Genomic DNA, 24,963 nt, shown 5'->3' with positions numbered 1-24,963 from the left:
CAGCCAGTAACGACATCGCTGTCAGTCTCGTGGCGCAGCTGCCGAGAGCGCCGTTTTCGCTGTCGCGGCATCGATCGGCCACAGTCAGCCATAACCTCTGCAACTCCGCTGTCCCTTCACCCTGGCTCTTCCGACCGAAACACCGGAATCTCGTGCAGCGTACCTCCTCGAATTATCTCCGCGGTGTCCCGTTCGATTCCGCGAACGTCTCGTCGGCGAGGATCGTCGTCGAGATTCGCCACCGGGAATCGTCGTCGGGAGATCAGCGTGCGCAAGCTGTTCGACAGCCGTGCACCAGGAAGACCTTCAACCTTGTGCAACCCCTGCGAGAGGTTCTCCGGTTTCAGTGAGACGAAGCAGCCTACAGTGGCGGCCGTACACCCATGCAGAGAAGGTAGCCCTCCTCGTAGACCCGTGTCCCTCATTGAGTCATCGAGCTTCACTATTTTCGCCCTGTCCGACCGTGCACCGCGCGCCGTGCACACCGCACCGCTGACAGCTGTAAAACCGTGCTCCCTCGCCGGGAAAAGGTCTTCCCTTTTGTCACTTGGCAACGCCCGCGTGAGAATACTCGCACGCGTCGCGCACAGCCCGACGCGGCCACGTTTCTTACAGTGTCGTACGACGTCGTCGACGAATCGTCGCGGCAACTGTGTTTGGGTGCTCGGTGCGGCTGGCTCGTCTAGGCTCGCGTGCGATATTTCCAGCGCGGGCTTATCTGGCGGTTGGATCGTGCACGTGCGATTATATCTCCTGCGACATTTTCGACGCCGTCACGCAGCGGAACAGCTGAGCCGCGTAGAGTTTTTGGTACACGTTCGGGAAGAAGAGCTATCGAGCGAAGCTGTGCGAAATATGCGAAAAGTTTCTCGGCTGCTCGGCTGCCGACGACGGCCGGTTAGAGGAAATTAGATTGGCCAGTGGTCCGTCCGGCTAGATTTGGCCATTCGTTTTGGGGCATCTGCCTACTTCGACGAGGGTTTTGTGCGAATCGTGCTCGGTGAGTCCACCGAGAGTCGTGCGTGCGCAGACGATGGATAATTTCAATGTGCTGTACGCTTTCACGTGTGCAGGATTACGAAAACAGACGCACTGCTTGGCGATCGAGATTTGCGCGGTGGGAATCGTTCCTGCAATCGGTCCATCGTTCTTCTTCTACAAATCGTTTGGAAATGTCAACGCATTCTGTGCCGACCGCAGTCGCGTGGACAATTCTATGGCCGTAAGGAAAGACTCCGCGAGTCACACAGTGTCAACAAATTTTAATTAATGCGTTCATTGCACTGCAGTATATAGGATTTAGGTATTTATAAAAAAAAATATCGTGAAAACAAATTCTATAAACGCGAACAGATTATGCAATTTGGAACGCTGCTGAGACGAAGCAGTGGTGATCAGAACTTTAAATCGAGAACAATGTCTCGAAAGTGAAAACATATGACTCGCAGCGTTCTTCCTTGCAGCCACAGAATTATAGACACAAAGTAACTTTTACATTTTTAGCGTTGTTCAAACAAAAACTTAGCGAACACCATGTTCGCTTATTTCTATATTAGAAATAATAGAAAACAGAAGTGTACGAATATAGTTTTTGTTCGAATATTAGTAAATATACTAACAGTTACTTCGAGTTTATAATTATTCCTAGCAATGTGCGTGATCCCCTTTACTGGAACACCCTGTACATTGAAAAAAAGAACTTAACGAAATATCGCATTTGTATATAATCTCTATTAGGAACTACAGAAAGTAGAAATACACAAATATGAGTTTAGATAACGCTGTAAAAGTTACTTTGAATCTATAATTACGCACGCCACTGTAGATTGTGAATTCTTATACCAAACAACGTTTCTCTGAACGATTGCCAACTCGTGTGCTTCGCGTGTCAATAATCTGAACGCTTTAACATTGAACCTGAAACGGTAGCTTCGAACATATTTTACACAACGCATGCGAATCCACAGTAAAACCGGTAAAGTTATGTCTCCGGTATGCGTCCATTGCAGGAAACTGTCTACAAATTATTTTCGTTCGAAACTGTCGAAATTCGAACGGTATAGAGTCGAACAAAACCCTTTGCCCAGGTGGATCAATGAAACCATAATGTTGCGTCGGGCGATTGGTTCGCCTAATTTGATCCGTTTCAAGCAGTATGCCAGCGCGTACGATGGCAATAATAGAACGAGCAGGTTTCTCGGCGCGACGGCCGGTCCGCATAACGCTCTGTGTGTTTTGATTGAAGGTGTTGCGAAGAGGAACTTGATGGCAGTCGAACCGCAGTGCGGTCGTCGGTCTAGCCGCTGTTGCACCGGCTAGCTCCGCGGGAAAGAAGGCAGAGCAAAGCGGTTCGGCCCGCTCGAACAGACGAGCATGAGTGTTCGTGGCTCGAGGACACGTGCTTCGACGCGTGTGTCTGCTCGATAGCGGCGTGCACTGTGGACGTCGGTGACTGACGTCAGTGGTTCCGGCGGGAAAACGAACGAAAGCGAGGAACGCGCAGCATCATCGCCATGGAGCACCAAGATTATCTAATCAATCTACATTATTTGCCGATCTTCCTATTCATCGCGCTTCCCAGCGTTTTCATTGTAACGTAAGTTTCTGGTTTTATTTACCGGAGCATTGATCGTGCAGCGGACGATCGATGCAATCGCTATCTTTCGTTGGAAATCATAACGTGATTAATGAATAGTGGCGTTTATGCGCTCACAGCGAACGCGTGTTCGAATATCGATAAAACATGAGCGTAAATCGCGGTTAACTCTCTTAAGTGGACTTTAAAAGGGCGACTTTAAATCGATTTGTGTTAACGATTTATCTTGATTTCGAGTAACCGATAGACGCGAGGGATGCTAATTTTACTTTTTAAATTATCTCACTTCGCCTCGGTCCTTCGTTTTCAAAAATGAGATTTGGCAAGGTTTTTTATTTATATCTTTTCATCGTGTTGATTTTTTGTTTTATCATCATAAATTGAGTTACCGATACGAGGGACGAATGAGCTTCGAATCTTATAAAATTTGTAAGTAATAACGAGATCGAATTTCACAATATTGACGGTACGGTTCATTGATAAAGAATTGCCTAGAGTTTCACAGTTGTATCAATGCATATAGCTCATAATTGTCAATTTAAAGTGGCGCAGGGTCACAATATGCTTAAAATTTAATGCGGATTCGACTTTATCTTGAAAATAGGAAAGTTTGATAAATGTGGAAAATCTTACTAATAGACCTTGGAACTTGCAGAATTTTCATAAGTCTCGTAGACTGCTAATATTTATTGTATTATTACATACATGCTGGTACCTAATCCAAACGGGCATTAATTATTGTTGCTCTAACTAGTATCAATAAGAAAATAAGTTGTATACATATTAAACATATTGTTTTAAATTTCTGGAGTTTCTACTACGATGTGATTGGAAAGACATTGGAAAGACAGTGTACACATATGTATAATATACATAAGAATTTATATTTTGAAGAACGACGCGACCTATATTGGACTTTCAGGAAACATAATTTACCACTTCCGAACTGCTCATGCGAGTTACTTAAAACACGTATACGTATACGTGTTTCTTCTATGTATGCGTGTGTGCAATAGGGCGTTGGTGTAGTAGGTAAACAAAGCCTCGCCTTAAAAACCTGTATCTATTTATTTAAAAATTGAAACGTGACGAATCTAAAGGCAACATGTGTGTCATCTTGGCGCAAATAAAAATATCTAAGGACTCAAATATAAACTGTTTGGTGCGGGACCGTTAATAATGAAGAATTGAGAATAAAAAATGAGATAAATTATACAGTTACACAAAATTGAGAGAAATCTCACCAACGATTTTTAATGTTTACAATTGATATGCTTCAATGGTTGCATACGTATGATAATACGTACGATATAACCAAGGAACCCGGAAGAGGTCAAAATGTCAAGCGTGAAATTCGAGGAGGCTTCGCGTCAAAACAAGTGCATCGACATTGATCGATAATCAATTCTTCAATTCTTATTTACAACTTTCCTTATCTCGAGACTCAATTTGTGTCGTTGCATGAATGTAGCGGTTAAAGTTCGGTTAAAACGCTTATTCGATTAATTTACAATTTACTTAACGCTATTAATATTCCATCGCGTTTGTGCGCACGGCTTCGGCATGCGAATGCACGTTGTGCGTGTTTTCTGTCTTTCAATTTCACTGAGAAAATTTTGCTTGCAAATTGTGCACAAAAATTGCGTAACGAATATTTAAAGCAGTTTCGCATTGTTAGAACGCATGCTGCTCGTAATTCTGCGACAATTGCCACGGGAAGTTATTTGACATTTTAAACGCCCATATTTCTGGGCACATAGTCCGAACGAAAGAATTCTTGAAAAATTCACAAACAGACAGCCAATGTCTTTCGTCGTATCAGCAGATAAAATATTCGATTAGCATCTGCTGGGTCATAATCTCTATTTACTCGAGCCTTTCAAGACTCATTTAACATACATAATAGGCATATTAATGAGACATTATCATTCATAATAAGAATATTCGTATCAGATATCGGACGCGACGTAGTTCGAAAACATTGAGCAGAAATCAAAATGTTTTATGGAACGACCTTGTTCATTAAATGGTTAAACAAATAAATCTCTGGTGGGGGGAAATAAATCATCGTTTTCAGAAAGCGAGAGAATATTCGTAGAGTGTGAAAATGACATTGTAAATTTAGTGAGACGGAACGTGTGTCATGGATTTTCATGTCCAAAATCTAATACACGAGGATACTGCTTTTTTACAGCTAATAACTCTGATTCACACTGCATTGCTCGTCCACCAGAGAAGTATTTCCAAAATGTGTGTTTATCTGCCGCTGCCTTTTCTACGCGTAGTTGCACAGTTCAATTACCTTTTCTATTTATCATATTCCACTACATTAGGTGTCGACGTAATCAGCAAATGACTCACAGTTTCTACTTTGTAGTTATGTAATATCGGTTCTGTTGGGCCACGTGGAGGCCGGGTTCCCTTACATCTCGGACACAGCAACATATGCACCGGAAAGCTGCATATTCGCCCAGTTTATCAACATGCTAGCAATGCTCAGTGAGTCTATCATCACGGATACATTTGAATTTTCGATGTCTGCTACGGCCTGGAAAATCGATCGTGGCTCAGCACATGGTTTAGCGACCTCGATTCGCTTTCGCGTGGGACACACGAGACTTTCGGTGAAGTAAAAATAGTGTTCGATCTCCAGATCGTTCTTGGATGAATAAGGTTGGACTCGTTTGCACGAATGTGTAAAGCTATCTAACTAATTTATTGTACGAATAAATAGTCTAATAACGATCTGAAATATAATGTAGTATTCACGTAGACGTCGTTTCGTAGAAATTCAGTTAGTAGAATGCAGAAAAACGGAGAAAATCCAACATTATATTCGAAAGAAAATAATAGTTGTTTTATTAGATGCATTCACGGAAATGAAAATTAAGTAAATGCCTTGGAGAATTTTCTCATAATTGATTTATAGTAAACTTGAAAATGGTTGATCCAATATCGTTATAATTACGGAGAGTAATATTAATATATAGCAATAATTCTCTTTGTATTGAGCGAAATGACTTCAATGTTTTGAAATGTTAGACTGACTAGTGTACTAAACAGTGGATAAATAAATGCTTGCAAAAATTGCATCCAGTGGAAATGACAGGATTAACGACGTTATAAGCTATAAACTGTAAAGGTAGAAAAAATCGTAATTTTTTTCGACTTTCGACGAATTAGCGTAAAAAATTAAAAAATTTTGACATTTTTCAGTGTTTAGCTTGTCTCCAAGTCAGCCGATTTCGATGGAATTTTCAGCACGGGTATACGTTCACGACTTCGATTAAATGGTTCAGATACGTCACTTTCTAATTTGTTATGTCATTTGCAATTTTTGCATAACAATGTTTTAGCCATTGTTTAATAAACTAAAAACTAATCCATCTAACATTCCCGGTAAATTTAAATTGCTCGGCGTATGTATAAGATAGTTATACGTTTTAAAAGGCACCTGAATATTAATGTTGCTCACTTTATTTATTGTTGTTGTTTCAGTGTCATTTGTAGTCTACATAAGGTACTCCCAGGTAAAGGAGTGCACGACTGTCTTCAGTTTACAATCGTCTCTACCAAAATGGAACCACTGGGCTCTAATCTTTGGCCTAACGTCTACCTTCGGCCTTTCCGTTGTCGCCAATTTTCAAGAAACTTCCGTGCTCGTTGTGCATTTCATTGGCGCTCTTCTTTGTTTCGGCGGTGGTACTGCTTATTTCTGGACACAGGTACGTGGCGAATGGCCCACCAGATCATTTAGGAAACCTTTGCGCACTTCCATGTGCAAACTTTGATGCGAAAAGTATACAAAAAACTAAATAGGATCGTCTGTGTAATCTTCTCCTTTTAGGTTCACGAGCTTCGTGCTCCCTGCTCAGTTATCGTTGAATTTTCTCCACGTAAGAACTTAAATAAATTTTGCAATAATCAAAAAAAAAAAAAGAGTCTTACCACTAGAATACAGGAAATCCAGTTCAACTTCGTATGATAAGATTTTGGATTGCCGGTAGTGAGTTTTGTGATGTGCGGTTTAGTCTTATCTCAAAATACGTAAAAACATGTATCACCGGAAGTCTGACCATATTCCTCGGATCTTCCTGGTATGTGGACCCACGGATTATTACTTGCTATTTAGAAATGTTCCACGTGGAATAAATTCAACATTTTTCAAAAATCAGACCTTTTATGTAGTGTACAAACACGTTCTGCTGCTACCGTATATGATCACTAAAAATCTATTAATTCTCGGACGGAATGAGAATTGACGCCTGGAAAATAGTTACCATTCTATTTTCACTTTGTTCTTCAACATTGTAGTGTGGCACGTGCCCTTAACCTTCTCGACCCCAGAGAGACACATACGTCCCAGCGATCTTTTTTGATTGCCAAAAGGACAATACGTGTCTCATATATGTATATATATAATAATATTAATAATATAGTATTAATAATAACTATAATAATATATAAAACTACTATAATAATATAGTAATATATTATAATAATAATATTAATAATATTAATAATAATATAAGTTAATACATATATGTATTAAGTCATATATGTATTACTAATCTAACGTGTCTAACTGCATACTATTATTTTTGATCGCTAATAATGACGATTAGTAGAATATCAGCATGTTGGATAGCTTTCATTTAGAAACGGTTTATAACTGCGTAGTCCAAATGGCAAAAATTTCGTTTTTACACACATAAATTGGCAATTTTTCATAATGTTCAAATCATAGGCTTTCAGTTTACAGCGCAAAGTGCTCATTTCGTATAAACAATTTCCAAATTATTGTGTTTTTATTTATGTTATTGAGCACTGAATGAAGTGTCTGAGCGTTTTTAGAACATACACTAGTGGACAGAATGATAAGACACGTCAAGGCGATTGAGTTTTGCAATAGACTATATTCAATAGAAAAAGCAGTGTAAACGTATTATATTCACAGATAACAAAAAAAAAGAAACTGGATTTGGATGGTTCAGATGGGTATAAATACTATTTGCATGATTTAAGAAAGGAGCAAAGCGTGTTAAGTTGCCGACAATGTGGTGATGGTAAAGTAATAATAAGGGCAGGTATCGGCTATAGAGGAAAGACGAAAATAAAATTTATCCAAAGCCGTTTGAATAGTGCTGTGTACTTAACCCATTATCCATCAATGTCCCATTTTTGGGACACTTCTTCAAATTCTTTTCTTTTAAAAACTGCAACTTCTAAATAAAATGCAGGCATTAAAATAGTGAGAACCTATCACGTGCTCCATAAAAGTATTAAGTATTCCCGTTATTTTGTTTCAAATCATTGTAAACTTCATGTTGAAATTAATAACCTCAATTTAATTTCTTTTTTTGTATCTCTTGGTGTATACCGCTTGCATAGTAAAAAATTATTTTGAAATGGAAAATGTGAAGGTTTTAATTTAAAAAAAGAAGAAAGTTTATGTTGTGTATTTATTTTCCACGTATAGGTACAAGTTAGATGTTCATACCCAAAAATCTTGTGGTGCCTTATTATTATATAATACTTTGTCCACCGGTGTATATGTCCCATCAGGTTTTGTCATCGCTAGCGTAATCCGATCCGGGATCAGATTACGCTGTCAGCCACTAAGGCAGTTCTCAGAAGCGTGCGGTAGTTACCGAGTCGCGAAAAGATTTTGTTTACGTAATATATTCCTACTGTTTCTTAGTCAGTTGTCGCCGTACATGCTGACGTGCTGACATGCTGACACAAAACTATGCACATTTATGGAAATAATGAAAACAATTCATCTCATAGTAAATATTCATCATATGATCGTTTCGATTATTCCGATCATACAGATCATTTCTATGAAGAATTGTACATTCCGAAATCATCAGCAAACCAAGAAAACAAGACTAAAAAAGAAAACAAAAAACACATCAATTTTACTCATTCTGTGTCACTTTGGTCTACGGTAACACCAATTTTCCGACCAAGGAAAACGCTTCCACAAACACGATATCGTGTTTTTCTTGAATTTTTAATTGAAGTTTTCATCGTTACCGGGACATATGTGTCTCATTGTCCCACTGAAAAAAAACAGATGGCACACAAACCCAATTTACAAAATCGTCGCACAGTTTTTAAAATCGATAGCTTAATATTATCAATATCTAATTGAAAATTAATTAAAATATCAATAAAAAAACTAGGGTCGGAAGGGTTAATGGGTTTAATGCCTTCTCTTTTGCAATACTGAGAATACAAGAAGTATCTCGCAATTAATTTCGCATATAAACACACATTTTTTATTTATTGAAATATCCCAACGATTTCTTGCTAGAATAATGCTTAAAATAAAATTTTAGAACACGTCTCCGTTCCGCACAATCACGTTTAAACCTTAACTAAAACCTAGTGAACATTCGAATTTGTGATAACTACTTGCTAAAACACAGGGTGTCTCAGCATCAGTGGTATAACTGTGAAGGGAATAACTCTGCATACAAAAACAAATCGAAAATAAGAAAAAAAAATGTTCTCATTTGAGGCTTCGTTGTCGAGAAAATCGATTTTAAATATTCAGCGAGTACGCGTACTCGTAACTATGATTTAGATGTCAATTCTACTAATATCAGTAATATCGACACGATGTGCTGTTACTTATTTTTAGAATGGATTAAAATGAAAATAAGACATGTGATTTGGTTACTAACTTATTTGATTAATGCATAAATTGTTGACAATGCTGGATATTCAAAGTCAATTTTCGCGACAACGAAGCATCAACTGAAAATATATTGTTCTCTACTTTCGATTTATTTTTTTTATATAGAATCACCCCACCAAGATTGTATCACCGATGCTGAGACACCCTATATGTCGTCTATGAAATGAATATGACATTAAATACTAGGTACTCGAAGGTACTCGAACTAATAACTTCTAAATTCGCTTATGATAGAAGCTACAGTGACTTCCGTTATTATTTGGACACTTTTCAAAATGCAATAACTTTTTTAGAACTGGACGAAACGACTTAAATCTTTTTTCAGATAACAAAGCGACCAGTCTACTAGAATGCTATTTTTTAATATTTTGCTATTGCTTAGAATGACAAAAGAAAATAAAAGACTTTCGTTTTTTAACTTTTTTTTATCTGAGTCTGTAACGAAAATTTTAAAAAATTTGTAAAATTTCATCGAAATTGGTTGATCTTGGTACGACCTGTAAACAATTAAAGACCGCAAAAATCGCAGTTTTCTCCCGATTTTTTACACTTTCAACCAATAAGTGTGAGACGTTTGCAGTTTTTACAATTTTTATACAATTTTCAGTATATTTGCAGTATTTTATATTTTCAACATGCATATAACTTACCGAGATCTACAAAACGCATTTCTTTAAATTTTCGTTATAGGCCTAGATAAAAAAGTTAAAAAACGATTGTCTTTTATTTTGTTTTGTCATTTCAGGTAATAGCAAAATTGTAACAGAGCAGTTTAGTTATTGTTCAGTATATAGTCCCTCTATCATTTAAAATAATTCAAATCATTTGTTCTAGCATTAAAAAAGTTATTGCGTTTTAAAAAGTGTCCGAATATTAATGGGAGTAACTCCGATAAGTAGAGGTGTGTGGGATACCAAAAATGACTGGTCGAGAGGGGAAATGAATTTTTTCCGAAGCTCTCGCAAAAGTTTCTGAAAAAGTTCGAGATTTCCGATCATTTTGGTATCCTCGCACATCTTAAAGACCATGACGATATGCAACAAAACGAATATTAAACCGGCATGTATTCTCATTCTTGAAATTTTTGGAAATCTCAGCACTTTTGTGAATCACACAAATATTTTTGAGAATCCCGGACTCTTTCGGGTATCCCGAAAATTTCGGTACGAATACAATACAGCAATAATGTATGATAAAACATACACATTTATAAAACAATAAGACCGTATACAAGCTTTATGTAAACAACACACTTTTCAAAGAGTTGCTTAATTTCCTCTTAGCACAGACAACCATTATACCGTAGGTTTTATATCAAATAAAATTTTGAAATATTTATTTCATTTCTTAGTTATTTTAATAAGTTCAAAGTAATGCAACATACCGGTTGTTCATCAATAAGAGCCGTGTGATATAATTCTTGAACGATACGTGACAGGACAAATTTATTCAAGGTTATTTCAAGGCCTCTTTGTGTTTTCAAATGGAATGCCATATTTTTGTTTTGATATTGTATGAGAGTCTAGAATAAAATAAGTTAAGTATAAATAAATAAACGAATAAAAATGAACAACTTTTAAAACAAACAAGAATTTATATCATACTTGTGTGTTTTACGTTTCACGTTCAAAATGTCGACCTTCAGCTCTCATGCATTGTTGAAGGTTTAGCCTGCTGCGATCGACGAAGGTTAAATTCGATAGAACCATATTCTGTTCCTTCGTATTTTTTTTATAACGGAAACGAACCGCAAAAAGTGAAGAAATGGGTTTTGTCCTCAAAATAGAGGGGTACACTTGTAATCAACCGCTCAATGCATACGTGTTGATATTTTGAACATGAAATGCAGAACTCACTGGAAAGATCCTTTTGGCAATCTATGATTATTTCGAGGTCATGTCAAAGATCTATACGGAACTTGTTTTCTTTTTGTACTTTCATAATAGCAAAACAAAGATATGGCATTCCATATGAAAAAAAAACACGAAGTAACCTTGAAATAACCTTGAAGAAATAAAGATACAATTTTTTGTTACAATAATTTTGTTTACGTATAGTGATGAAAAAAAGTCCCTGTAAATATTTGCCGTATCACGTATTGTTCTTGAACAATACCTTGAAGAAATAAAGATACAATTTTTTGTTACAATAATTTTGTTTACGTATAATGATAAAAAAAAGTCCCTGTAAATATTTGCCGTGTCAGGTATTGTTCTTGAACAATACCTTGAGGAAATAAAGATACAATTATTTGTTACAATAATTTTTTGTTTTCGTATAATGATGAAAAAAAGTCCCTGTAAATATTTGCCGTATCACGTATTGTTCTTGAACAATACCTTGAAGAAATAAATATACAATTTTTTGTTACAATAATTTTGTTTACGTATAATGATGAAAAAAAGTCCCTGTAAATATTTGCCGTGTCAGGTATTGTTCTTGAACAATACCTTGAAGAAATAAATATACAATTTTTTGTTACAATAATTTTGTTTACGTATAATGATGAAGAAAAGTCCCTGTAAATATTTGCCGTATCACGTATTGTTCTTGAACAATACCTTGAAGAAATAAAGATACAATTATTTGTTACAGTAATTTTGTTTACGTATAATGATGAAAAAAAGTCCCTGTAAATATTTGTCGTGTCACGTATTGTTCTTGAACAATACCTTGAAGAAATAAAGATACAATTTTTTGTTACAATAATTTTGTTTACGTATAATGATGAAAAAAAGTCCCTGTAAATATTTGCCGTATCGCATATTGTTCTGGTGCTATTTCAAACGGTACATATTGGTAGATACCCTGCATTCTTAAAATGTTTTACTACTTTGCATTTCATCTACTCGTTTGTGAGAAATATGCACAGAGTACGCAGTCTAGTCAGGTACTGCCATGCCCCTGGGCAGAGAAAACGGCCAGTCAGCATTGTTGGAATAAGCTAGAAATAACGCGCCAACGCTGCGGCATAAGATTACCTGAAATCGGTTCTACTCGTCTTGCATAATTTCCTAGAAGGCTGATTAATCCGCGACCCGTTACCGTCTCTCGGAATAAAAACTCGCTTTTATATAGATAGTAATCGATATGTTTCGTTTCCAGGCTGTGTGCACGTTTTACCTACATCCGCTTGGATGCTCGCTGAGACTGGCGCATCTGCGAACTGGATTGTCTATCTTCTGCACCGTTTGCTTCTTCGTCACCCTAATCACCGGCGTGCTGTCTCATCTGGTCTATAAGGGTTGGTTCGTTTCCTTTCCCTACCCAACGACTTACCTTTTCGTGCGCCGGCTAACGAATGCGCGAACGCTTGCCATTCCAGGAACGAATCCCCGGAAATGGTACAAAGAAGACGGCGGCTGGGAGTTGCACGTGGCTAGCACAATCACCGAATGGATCTGCGCCATAGCGTTCTGTATCTATCTTCTGACCTTCACCGACGAATTCAGGGATCTCAAGATCAGTCATCCAACAGTACATTTACATCTCTACTTAAACTTCTTGTTAGATAAGCGTTTCCGAAAACGTTGTAGACGACGATAACGCCAAAGTCTGTTTGACCCTTATGTTAACCCTTTTAATGCCGAATACTAAAATTGCGTCAGTAAACAACGACATATCGACGTACGGTACCAATAGGGTTAATAACGGGGATATTTATTTCAATTTGTCCAAATTTCTTGTACGTTCTTATTGGCAACGGTAACATTGCTATAAATGTCTCGTGTCTTGAATAGTTAAAAATTGATTATTTGAGAGCCGAAGATGTCCAATTACGAAGTGTAACAACTACAATCCGAGTGAAAATTGCAGATAATTTTTGATATCGATATAGGCGTTAAAATCGTATTCGCAGATATTTTTGGACGTATTTGTGGTCATACTCTTTCACAAGATTTGGAGTTTTTCTCCATCTCCGATGAGTTTTAGTTAATCATCGCTCTGTGCATTTGCAGTGAGCCACAATTAAATTCTCCCTAGTGATTATAATTATACTTGCATACGAACGGTTTAACAAGACAATCACGAAGTCTATTTTCGAATCGCAAAATAACTAAAGTCACAATATAAGGTTGTTTGAAGCTGATTAGGGGCAGAGAAAAACGTGTGTAACGGAGGTTTAAGAAGAAAATATTTTCCTACTTCTAATCCCATGAAAATCGTAGTGTATGAAAGAGAATTTCATTTGATTCTGTTCTCTACGATCGATATATAGGGTGCCCTAAAATTATGGTACTTTTGGTAAATGAGGGTTTCCTGAGCAAATGCACTATGCCGTTTTGTATACGAGCCAGTGAGTGGAACTGGACTTCGTCCGCTCGTTGGCTGTCGGTGTTTTTCGTTAATAACTTACAAACAAAATTGCGGATTGCATTTTCGCTAAGGAAAAGTTACTCCAAATAACCTCAGGGCCCCTCATTTCCCGAAAGTACTATAATTTTGGGACACCCTATATATCCGCAGGCTAATAGCAATCGGTCTTGAAGAAATCCAGTTTAGAATGGAAATGATTTCCATCATTACTTGTGCAATTTCCGTTATGTTGAATGGCAAGAATATAAGAAGCAATGACTGCTTATGCAACATAATGTAATAATATTCTTATAACGATTGGGAAAAAATTACATACTTAATCGTGCTACAAAAAGTGCATCTACATATCAGAGCCGATAAAGAATGCTTATGAAAATTCGGGAAAGCAAAATAAAGTGTTGATTGTATAAATTTAGAACAAAATTATTCGATGAAATACAAAATTATGTAGATATTATAGAAGAATTTAAGAATTATCTTGCAATTACCGTTGCTTGCAATGAACATGGACAAATTGGCGTAAGCTTATAAATTAATACATACATTAATACATACTTAATAAATAACCTACATAACCTACAAAAGTGTTCGTACAGCTTTTGAAACGCAATAACTTTTTTAAAACCGATCTAAATGACTTGAATCTTTCTTAAATGATAGAGGGACCAGTCTACTAGACGATGGCTAAAAAGCTTTTCTTAAATTTTGCTATTACTTGAAATGAAAAGAGAAAACTAAAAACCCCCGTTTTTTAACTTTTTTTAAAATCTAAACTTACAACAGAAATTTTAAAAATGCCTTTTGTAGATCTCGGTCATTTATATATATGCTGAAAATTTGATCGAAATCGATTAATCCCGAGTCGAGCTGCTGCGATTTTTGCGATTTTTAAGTTGTTGTAACTAATAACAACATTAACAGATTTCGATAAAATTCCCAACATGCATATAAGTTATCGAGATTCACGAAAGACATTTTTAAAATTTTCGTTAGATAAAAAAGTTAAAAAACGAGAGATTTCTATTTTTTTTTGTTATTCGAAGTAGTAGCAAATTTAGAAAAAAAAGCATTTCAATCATCGTCTAGTAGACTAGTCCCTCTATCATCTAAAAAGAATTCAAATCGTTTAGTTCAGTTTTAAAATAGTTATTGTGTGTTGGAAGGTGTACGAACATTTTTGTGGGCCACTGTATGAATGAAACTGCAGCGAAAGCGTTAAGATGTTACGCGGTCAAGTTTCCGGGGCAACTTCAACAGAATAGATCGTTATAAAAAAAAATATTGATCCGTTTTGATAACATTTTGTACACATCGTTGTATCCTTTTGTCAGGTTATCTGCGTTCCGAATCGCTCGAGACTGAACAACGAGGCGCTGAACGAGAGCCAGGACTCCGCGATGAATCCCGAACGGCGCTCGCCGAGGACCACCTGATCGCTCATAGGCAGAGGCGTCGGTGGTTACGTGAACCTCCTCTCACACTCTCCAGTTAACACCCCATGCCCCGGATACAGGTACTGCGAATCCCGAGAGGCTTTGTTGGACGAGGTGGCGCCTTTGGTGGCGACCACGCCGTCAGCTACCTGCGACATTGAGAGGAGAACCGACGTCCTCTGCCCGGTGCAAATACACGTGCAAGATCCACCGATCCGCGAACGGCTACGTCAGTCCGTGGAACGAGAAGACACCGAGAACAGGCAGAAATGGGGCGAGGATTACCCAAGGAAGTGGATCGACCTGGACGAGAACATCTTGGACGGCTACATACTGATAGACGATGCGTGTTTGGAGCCTACCACGGCGTTCGAGGAATCGCAAGAGCTTCCTTACCCAGAAGGCGCTGCGGAAGCCGACGACGAAGAAGGCGACGCCGACAGCCACGGCAAAGGCGACTCCTCGATCTACAACAGGCGAAGGCAAGGAATCGCGAGGAAGCCCGGAGAGAACCCGGACCTCTGCACCACCTATCCGCTAGCTAACAGCCATGGCAGCGGTAGGGAGTGGAGCAGTCATCCCAAGTACAGCGAGCTGTACTCGCACATCGCTGTCAAGAAGTTCCTGGAGGCGAATCGAGACGACACGGCGAACCACTCGTTGGCGAACAGTCACGGTAATCGCAGTATTTCATCGGACAATCAGGAAGGGAGCTTCGGAGACACCGCAGACACCGATCAGCTGAACTGGGGCGGCAGACCGAGCACGAATTACGAAGTAGCGAACAGTCACACTAGTTACGGGGCGTATCTCGATGGGCACGCGCAGCAAGAGGACGCAACGCAATCGTCGGGCTGGCCGGTCACGTCTTGGAGGGAACATCTGTTCAATACTTCTGTGCCGGAGGAGAGGAAGCTCAAGTCGGCGAACATCAATATCGTTGAAGACGACGACGATAACGTCACGTGGACCAGTTCGACGGAAACGAAGCTGGAGAGCGAACCTCTGATCGAACCGGCCTGCGACATCGAGCAGTGTTTGGTTCAGATCGAGGAGAGCTTGTTGAATATTGAACAGAACTTGCTCCACGTGCAGGACCTGGATATACCGGAACTGAGGAACCTCTTGTACAACACCCCGAGCATCGAGAAGAGCCTCTTCGAGGTCCAGGATCTTCTCTACACCGACGATATCGTTCCTGTGATCAAACAGAAGAAATCCTTGTCGCTGGAGTCCGAAGAAGAGAACGAGGACGAAGAGGATGATGACGAAGAGGAACAAGTTTGGATTGAACGCGACTTAACAATCAACGACGACGACGACGAAGACGGCAATGCTGGCGCTGGTCTCGCTAATCCCTCGAACGAATCGCCTGACACAGCCAACGTAGCGGAGGCCAGCCAATCGGGATCGACGGATCATTGTTCGAACGTCGACTTTGTGAACGAGCCTACGATCCTGCCGGATGAAGATAAATCGAACTATACTGAGAAGACGGTGAACTTCATTCCGAACAGTCTGAACAAAACGCTGCCCAGAAGAATCGTTCTTGACGGCACTAAGGAGAACATTCGCTTGTGTTCATCGGAGCCCGAAGAGCCAACGGCCATCGACTACAATCTGAACACCACCTGCGCGGAGAAGAAGCTGTTGTGCCGCGACAAGTGTCACAACAGGACGAACTCTTTGGACAAGAACTCGACGTTCCCGGACCTGGGCTCGCCCGACAAGCTGGATACCGGGAAGAGTTCCCTGCAGAACTTGCTGTTTGAGCCCGCGAACGGCAACGCGTTGGATCTCTCGGGAAAGGCCAGGTCGGAGGAGATACTGCAAACCTCGCGGGAGAAATTTCTCAAAAATTTGAACAGAAGGAGTATAGACGATAAACGCTGGACCATCATGGAGGCGAAGACGGAGGACGTGCAGAAGAGGATCGAGTCCATAGCTTCGCACAGACGGTTTACGGTCTCTGGGACGAACGATCCGAAGAGGACGAGGGTCGCGAAGGAATCGACGGAGAGCAGCACGAGCTCGCGAGATAAATCGCCCACCAGGCCAAGAAAAGGCGCGGTCTCTAGCGACAAGAGCCAGGAGAAGGATAAGGAGACTGCCAGTGGCAAGAGTTTCGAGAAGAGGAAGAGGAAGAAGATATCGAGTAGAAGTCAAACTTCGGAGAACGCTCTGATGCCTAGCAAACTGATTTCTCTTTCGCTGTCCCTGCTACTCGCGGCTCTGCTGCAAGCGGTCAGGTGTCTGACAGACTTGGTCGAAGACGCCTTCAAGTCTGTCAGCTACGACAGAGGCGGCTTATTGCAATGAGACGCTCCGCGAACCGTTTTCATCCGGCACGGAAACGTCCCCCAGGGGACACGGTACCGTCCTCGATAAGGTACCGCGTTAGAATGGTAACGTTAGATGACACTACACGTATATTTCGTCGCACGTATCTCCTTTTTCAACGTTTCCTCATACGCTTCCGTCCAAGACCAGGTTCCCGTTATTACGATGGTGCTCACAATTTTTCTGCGAACCGATAATTATCTCTTGCCGGTATTAGGAACGTAGACAGTTCTCAATGTGGTTAGCGTTGAAGCGTCACTCGTTGGGTTGTCGCACGCGAACCAGTGACGTGAAGAATGACAATTATTATCGAGGTACACTGACCGATAACAGAGCACTCCTTCTTCTATTCTGAAGTTTAGTGCAAAAGTGGTGTAGCTTCTGCTGCAAACATTGGCAATCTTTGTGAATTGTCTCTATAGTTTGGACACGTTGTGTTATTATTCTTTCTAGTAATTTATTTAATTGCCTGGTCGTTATACATAGCACATTTTGTATGCTGATTTAATTAATTGTTCCGTAATTTCGTCTTTCGCTCGATAAATACGTGTTTAAATGAACAAAAACGGTGAATAGTTTAAGTAGCAAAATCTGAAATTTCGTCCATTTTTCGGTCATTTTGTAATTCATCGATTAATAAAGAAATAGTATGGTAGGCTGATCGTAAACGCACACTTTTGTTATTAACGCGAGAGTTGGTGGTACAGTTAATTCTTCCTAAAATTCTCTATCAGCTCGTAAACAAAAATGGACAATTTGGGAAGAGGAGATACGATTATTCGAGCCTCGCGGCTCATTTTTATAGTTGCCGATTGTCAACAATTTAAAAACAAGGTGGAAGCCTCGAATAATCGTACCTCCTTTTCTCAAATTATTTTATTTACAAGCTGAAGGAAAATTAAGGAGAATTTACTGTACGTAAGAAAAACCTGTACACACAAATTTCAGATTAATCAGTCAATGTAGTTCTTCGAAATTTTATCTACGCTAAACGATGCGATCTTTAAACAGTCTTTATCGAAAGGTGGTAAAATCAGGAAACGATTAATTAAAACTGTATACAAAAATTGATGTGTATGACAAGAAAATAACCAAATAAAGAACGAAACAGAATTATAGATATACCACCAGGTTCACGAGTATTGCTCAGTTTTGCACAAATATAAGTCTAACTTTTATTAGAATAGCTTTCACGGAACAGATGGTAATACGTTTCAACATTATCGTATCTTGCGAATGATTTGCTTCACCTTTACGCTACTTTTCCATTTAACGACGACTTCTGCATTTAGTTACGGTATACAAAGATTGATTGCGCAACGGTAACTGAAACGTGACGTTTCTTTGCTATATTAGATAGAGTTTAGTCTTTTCGATACAGGGTTAGTTTTCTACACAGGGACCACTAACATTTACGTGCGTTTAGTATGGATTAGATTTCATTGAAAACTACGCGGACATTACGAATCTTTGCGTAAAGGACGGCTCTCTGATAGTTTGCGAAAATATTTTTCTAGAAAAAATTCGTAAATGTATCCAACTTGAGTTGTGTGGTTCATGGCTCGTCGCGTATTACTGGAATTTTGAAGATACGTTCACGGCGATACATTCTCAACAGACTGATAAAACTAACGACTATTACACGAAGCATTCCTTTAATTCTATCGAAGACAAAGCCAACGTCAATCTTTGTATTACTCGCGTAGAAACGAAGGGGACGACGCTGCTACGGGGCAAACATCGTTTGCAACCCAGCGAGCATCTATCCGCGATTCGCGTGCGACAGCCCGACCGATCGCGTCTCAAATTGTTTGTAGACCTTAGCGATAGCGTGAAATCATAGCGCGCGATCTACCAAGTAAAAGTATCGAGCTACGAGAAGTCGCGATAAGGATCATCGGTGAAACAGAATATGTATAATCTCTCCGATAGCAATTCGGCGATCGAACGCCGAACCTACCGCTCTCTGTCATAAATGTTCAGTGTACGAATTCATAGTTTTACGGGAACGAAGATGCTCCACACACGCCACGTCGACAAAGGACACCACCATCCCCGGAAACAACCTTTTACGTACAGCCTAGAACTGGTCTTGGAAATCGCGAAAGAAAAGATGGTCGTCGATACCGAGACTTCCAGTTTCGAACCTATTATTTGCAACCATAAACGTCCAGAAGCTGCTGCTGATGTCTGTGATATACGCTATGCTTACGATCCACGATTATGTTTTTACACGGAAACGCTGCCGAATGAAAACAAGAAAGCGTACATCGTAGGAGCGTACGACGTTCTTTTTCTTTTCCTTGTTCCGTTCTACTCGACCGTCGAGAGGATTTTGTGGCGGACACGAAACGGGAGAGAGAGAGAGAGAGAGAGAGAGAGAGAGAGAGAGAGAGAGAGAGAGAGAGAAATAGATTGTTGTCGGACGAATTGCAGAACGCGGCGTGATCGGATAGTCGTCTCAGGATAGGCGGCTGATTGGTCAGAACGCAATCAGAACTTTTAACGAGCTTCCAAGGAAGGTGTTTACGGATCGCTAGGCGGGTATGTGCCAGAAACGATGACGCGGCGGCGCGAAACGATAGTGCACGATAATAGAAAAGAACGGAGGAATGTTACGGATAAGACTTTTATCGATGGTGCAAAGTACGGGCTAAGCATTGTACGGTGTTTGACATCGCGTGCGTACACACGTTCAAAAGTGCCTAAACCCATCGCGTATCGCGGGTACGCGAGGTACAGTACATATTATCTAGTTAATGTTATAAATGAGACAGAAAACGAGGAACAAAAGAAAAGAGGCGAGAGAGAGAGAGAGAGAGAGAGAGAGAAAGAGAGAGAGAGAGAAGGAGAAAATCGAAATGAAGGAAACTAAACGATTTAAACGCTACCTATGTCTCTATCTAAGTAAGCCTCTTCTTTTGCTAGGATAAAAAAAAACGGAAAATAAAGGAACGCAGGACGAGCCGGCGATTGAACGCTTAACAACGTTCGAAATACATGTTGTACGTGTTCAGTCAATTTTGTACCCACCGTTTTCGTCCCTTCGTCTCCTCCCACAACCGACGGCGCTCCTTTCAGAAGTTTCGAACCCCTCGCAAATTAATTTCCTCCGGCCGGAGCAGATTATCAAGGTCTAATAAGAAAATTTCCCAACGAAACTTGCGAATCCGTTTTGACGAAGTGTATATTCGCGTCGGGCCGCGACGCCGAAAGCTCCGGGAGTCCCGCGAACCACGAGAAAATGTAATCAAACCCTCTTGGAAATTAAAAATCAGCCGCGCCTCGGCACCGAGAAACTTGCCTGTCTATTTATTTACACCGGAGCAAGAAAATTATCCGTAATCGCGTTCCGCCCGCGGAGACGAGACTCCCGGCAAACGAAGTTCTTTCCGAAGATTACTTTCGACAGGATCAAACTTCTCGGTAAAACTGATTTCGCTCGGACATTCGCTTAAACGTTATCGAGCGGGATGAACTTCTTTTTTCTCAGGCGCTCCGGGGGTACAAAGCGTGGAGAGTAATTCTATGAAAACTTCTTGATGCGATTAGTTGGCTTGCGGATCTTGTGGATTTATCATTCAAGAGTATCGACGTCTTTGAAGGAACGCTCCAGTTTCTCCCCGATTGCTGTGACTATAGTGACTTCAGGATAGTCTTTTTGTCGAACGGATGGTGCGGTTGAATAAGAGAAATCTTAAGAAATTACAGAGCATTAACAACAAAATAATCACTCGCTTCTAACTAAATCTATCGAGCAGTAAGAGTGGCTGGCATGTCTTGCAAAAGTTAAACGGTTAAAGATCATTCAATATTTATATGGTACATAGGATATATACATTGTACTGAGTAAAAAAGCTGTAGTAAACATAGGTCGAAAGATCAACCGTTTCTGAGATATAAACATTTTTGTTTGCTACTATACTACTTGCTACTATGCTACTTTGTCGCAGGGGTTACTGCGACGGTTTATATAAAATAATCCGAGAGAGTTTTTTTTGGTTTTTATATAACGAGAACTTTAATATAACTTGTAACAAAAGGCGATGAGGTACAGTGTGTAGAAGGTAAAGGTAAACGAGTGACGGATGAGACAGAAATATGAACACGTTGAGAGTCGGAGGAAAACTTGCTAACTGACGTCTCCCGGTCGAGAGGTCCTCGTATTTATTGGGGAGAACGTATTGAAATTGGTAAGGGAAAGTCCTTGGGAAGGGCGAAGGCCTTTCCCGAAGATTTTCCGACCGGGGTGATCCGGGACCTATGGTCCGAAGCTGTGTCCCAACGTTTTTATTGTTTTATTGCGGTGTGTACGCCTTGCGTCGGGAAAACCCGAAAAAGGCATATGCACACCCCGTTTTTGAAGGACGTGTCTTTTTATGTCTGGTCCGCCACACTACTATTTTGCTACTATACTATATTAGCAAACCAAAATTTAACCTATATTTACTAAAGTTTTTTTACTCAGTACAATGTACTTACATGCCATATGAATATTGTATGGTTTTTTTTAACGCTCTGTATGAGGAGTTCATTCAATTATTTTCCGTAGGAGTGACTTTATGTAAGTAATAGTAAAATCAAAAACTGGTTCGGTGTCGAGCAGAAATTCCAATCTATAACTTCAGAGAAACCGATTTTTCTTCCTTTTGTTTTTCACTTTCTGCAATGCTTCAGGGATATGTGGTCAAAAGGAAATTTCAATATTCTAAAAATGATCAAAGTTATCGGCCTTTAGGTGTCAGATGTCGCACGGGTTCTCTTCACCGCGTAAAACTTTAAATGCCATTTTCTCGGAACATGATTTTTCGCATCGGCGAGACAAATGTCTCGAAAACTAATTCATCAGTTTGAGCGAACTTTTAAAAGTAAAGAATATACTTTTTACAGGCAGTGAACTTATAATATCCTGAGTTTCATCGAAACTAATTTTTAAGGAACGTGGAATTGTGGAAAATTGATAATAAAAGCGACCTTTGACTTTAAAATGTCAGAAAATCTAGAAAAACAGGACTTTTTATACTTTCATAGATTCACCGCCTCGGAAATATCATGCAGTTCAAGAATATATTTGATCTTTTTGCTTTGGATTTGCAGACGAGAAGCTAAACGACCCATCGTCGATAGAAAATTTTTCGACAACTCCTACAGAATAAGACCCGTTTATTCTTAATAGGTAAAACAAAATGAGCCGTTTATTTTAAAAGTGGCATAAGTCACTTTACCGTTATGAAAAGTGGTGATTTTTGAATGCTTATACGAAATTATTTATACTGAGAAAGATATCAGTATCCTGAGATAACAAATACAAGTAAATCTTCTCGAAAGTTAGCATCCATATTTTTAAACGTGTTCAAACGCAAACCCTTAAATATATCGACTTAAAAACAAAGTGACCGACTTAAAAACAAAGTGACTCAAATAAAAAGCTACATGATTTCTTGTACGCTCAAAAGATACACAATAAGATGTCGAAATCTTCACGTTATCATTGCATTTAGTTTCGTTATCAAAAAATCTTAAAAATCACTTTCTTCTTAGCCTCCTAGACCGGAACCTCTCCTTAACAACAGGCACGCACATTACAAGAACTTTCAGGTCAAGTTAAAATTACCAATTCATTGAAGCTATTAAGAAGGTATACACAATTTTTTATTCGACTCCTATTTCCTGCAACCGATACAGAAAGTTTGTATTTTGCACGAAGATTCACAATTTCCGCACAACCAATTTCCGCAGCTCCAGGATACCACAGTATTCTCCTATCAGCCGTTTCCACCGTTCAAACTCGTGTCTCTCTTCAGCTGGCGGTCCCTACACGGCTCGCCATGAGATGATCCAAAAAGCTCGGCATACCGCAGTCCTCATCCCAGAAGCGAGAGAGAGAGAGAGAGAGAGAGAGAGAGAGAGAGAAAGTGAGAGCGGCGATATCGATCAATGCTTTACGCCTTACGCTTATCGCGTGTGACAACGGAGGTCGGCAGGTCGCTATAGAATGAGCTCGAACTTCCGAACCTACTTCACGCCTAACACGTCCCTAACTACTGAATCAAAATCGATTCTGACCTCCATAACTTCAGGGTCTTCCATGGACGACCCATTATCCTTCGGGATCGCTAATTTTAACCCAGCACCGACAATGACCGTGCACCCGGGGCACCAACGACGCTCAACAGCGTAACACGAGCAAGGATATTCTAAATATAGATCGCTGCCGATCGATCGGCCGCCGTGGAACTTCCTTTTCGCGATAGAGCCCACCGAACTTAATAAACCCTTTGGGAGCAGGGACCACCCCGAGAAAGAAGCTCGGCGTCCACCTGTTATCCGATCACGTTCGATTTGTCCAGGTAAGGTGTTCCATATTCATGGTGGGGCCAGGCGCCACTAGAATTTTCAATTAAGTTCCTCGGCCTGGCCAGAGCACACTCGGAATACATTAAAAGGAGACGATGATGACGGCGGCCGGCATTGCCAAGCTTTACGGCCCACTCGAACAGTTTACGGAGCACTCGAACCGCGCCGCTTCATCTCGCGCGGATATTGGCCGGACGATCCATAACACGCCGATATTGACATCTCGTCGGGTATTTATTGCGGGTCGCTATATCAGGACAGATTCTTCGGGATCGCGCACCCACGGGATATCAATCGTTCAGGCAGAGTGACCCGGCCCGGGTAGGCTTTACGGCCGTAGGCTTTACTGGCTGGCCGATAGAAAAATCGCGTTCCAGGCGAACGTTCTGTTACGTACTCGGCGGCCCGGTAATGCTGAAGTATACCCTTCCGGTGAAAATAACGTGGCCCGTGTCGCGGATAAGTCACGAGCTCGGGAGCACCGTCGGGCCTTTTCTATCGTTATCGAGTGCCACGCTCGAGGCATCCAATGCCTACGAGAGAACTCCATCGGCCATGCCGCGCCCCCGCGCCCCTTCAACACGACTCCAGCTACCAGCTACGTGCTCCAGAATTACAAGATGCATCGGCGCTTTTGTTGGCCCGTGAATTGTGTCGCCGGAAGAATCGTATAGCATACGTGGAAATTGGTTTCGTACGGTGTAAGGAGTTTCGACGACGACGCAGAGGAGAAACTGTGACGAATTTGCACGAATGTCTTTGCAGGTTTAGATATTTTCGCGGATTTGTTACGTTGTTTTATAATATTGGAATGCTGACGTAAGATGGTGAAGCAGCAGAGTGGAGCAAAAGAAGTTTAAAATGATGTGTTATTACTTTCGGTAAAACTGCAGTTTCATGGTTTTGCCCTAAACCCGTTAATTTTTCCAGCGGATGTTTCTTAAAATGCTCCATTTTGTCATTAACACGTTCCGTGCCGAGCTTTTTTTACTCGAATCTTCACACTTTGATATTTTACTAAAACTTGATGTATTACGCGCAATTATTAATTCTCGTACACATAACAACGTAACAAAAACTTATCAACGCCCATTCTTGCGGTGGAAATTGATTCTTCGGTTCTAAATTTCTTGTAAACAATTTGTTCAGTTCACTAAGTAAACATGCAAGCGTGTACCATCGATGGTACACGTGGCACGGAACGTGTTAAAAAG

General features: G+C 40.3%; 1 protein-coding gene across 2 annotated transcripts; it reads left to right on the top strand.

Moving 5' to 3' along the window:
• The first annotated feature begins 2 nt into the window (after positions 1-2).
• LOC117224041 (DNA damage-regulated autophagy modulator protein 1-like) lies at positions 3-15,091 on the top strand. 2 transcript variants are annotated; one of them, XM_033476695.2, is made up of 7 exons: positions 3-394; positions 2,246-2,596; positions 4,974-5,095; positions 6,095-6,321; positions 12,408-12,546; positions 12,628-12,779; positions 14,951-15,091. In XM_033476695.2, the coding sequence occupies exons 2-7, from the start codon at positions 2,514-2,516 to the stop codon at positions 15,050-15,052; spliced, it is 825 nt and encodes a 274-aa protein (XP_033332586.2). In that variant the 5' UTR covers positions 3-394; positions 2,246-2,513; the 3' UTR covers positions 15,053-15,091. The 2 variants fall into 2 exon arrangements, with proteins under 2 accessions (XP_033332586.2, XP_076383034.1); XM_076526919.1 differs by lacking the exon at positions 3-394 and adding an exon at positions 633-1,000.
• Positions 15,092-24,963: the final 9,872 nt, after the last annotated feature.

This window comes from Megalopta genalis, chromosome 16 (genome assembly GCF_051020955.1).
Source record: "Megalopta genalis isolate 19385.01 chromosome 16, iyMegGena1_principal, whole genome shotgun sequence".
Classification (NCBI taxonomy): Eukaryota; Metazoa; Arthropoda; class Insecta; order Hymenoptera; family Halictidae; genus Megalopta; species Megalopta genalis.
This window is presented reverse-complemented; position numbering and strand designations above follow the sequence as displayed.

Excerpts from the sequence above, each read along its gene's own strand:
- LOC117224041 (XM_033476695.2), top strand. The coding sequence starts at position 2,514 with ATGGAGCACCAAGATTATCTAATCAATCTACATTATTTGCCGATCTTC. Across the intron at positions 2,597-4,973 it reads CCCAGCGTTTTCATTGTAAC|TTATGTAATATCGGTTCTGT; the intron begins GTAAGTTTCTGG and ends TCTACTTTGTAG. Across the intron at positions 6,322-12,407 it reads CTGCTTATTTCTGGACACAG|GCTGTGTGCACGTTTTACCT; the intron begins GTACGTGGCGAA and ends TTTCGTTTCCAG.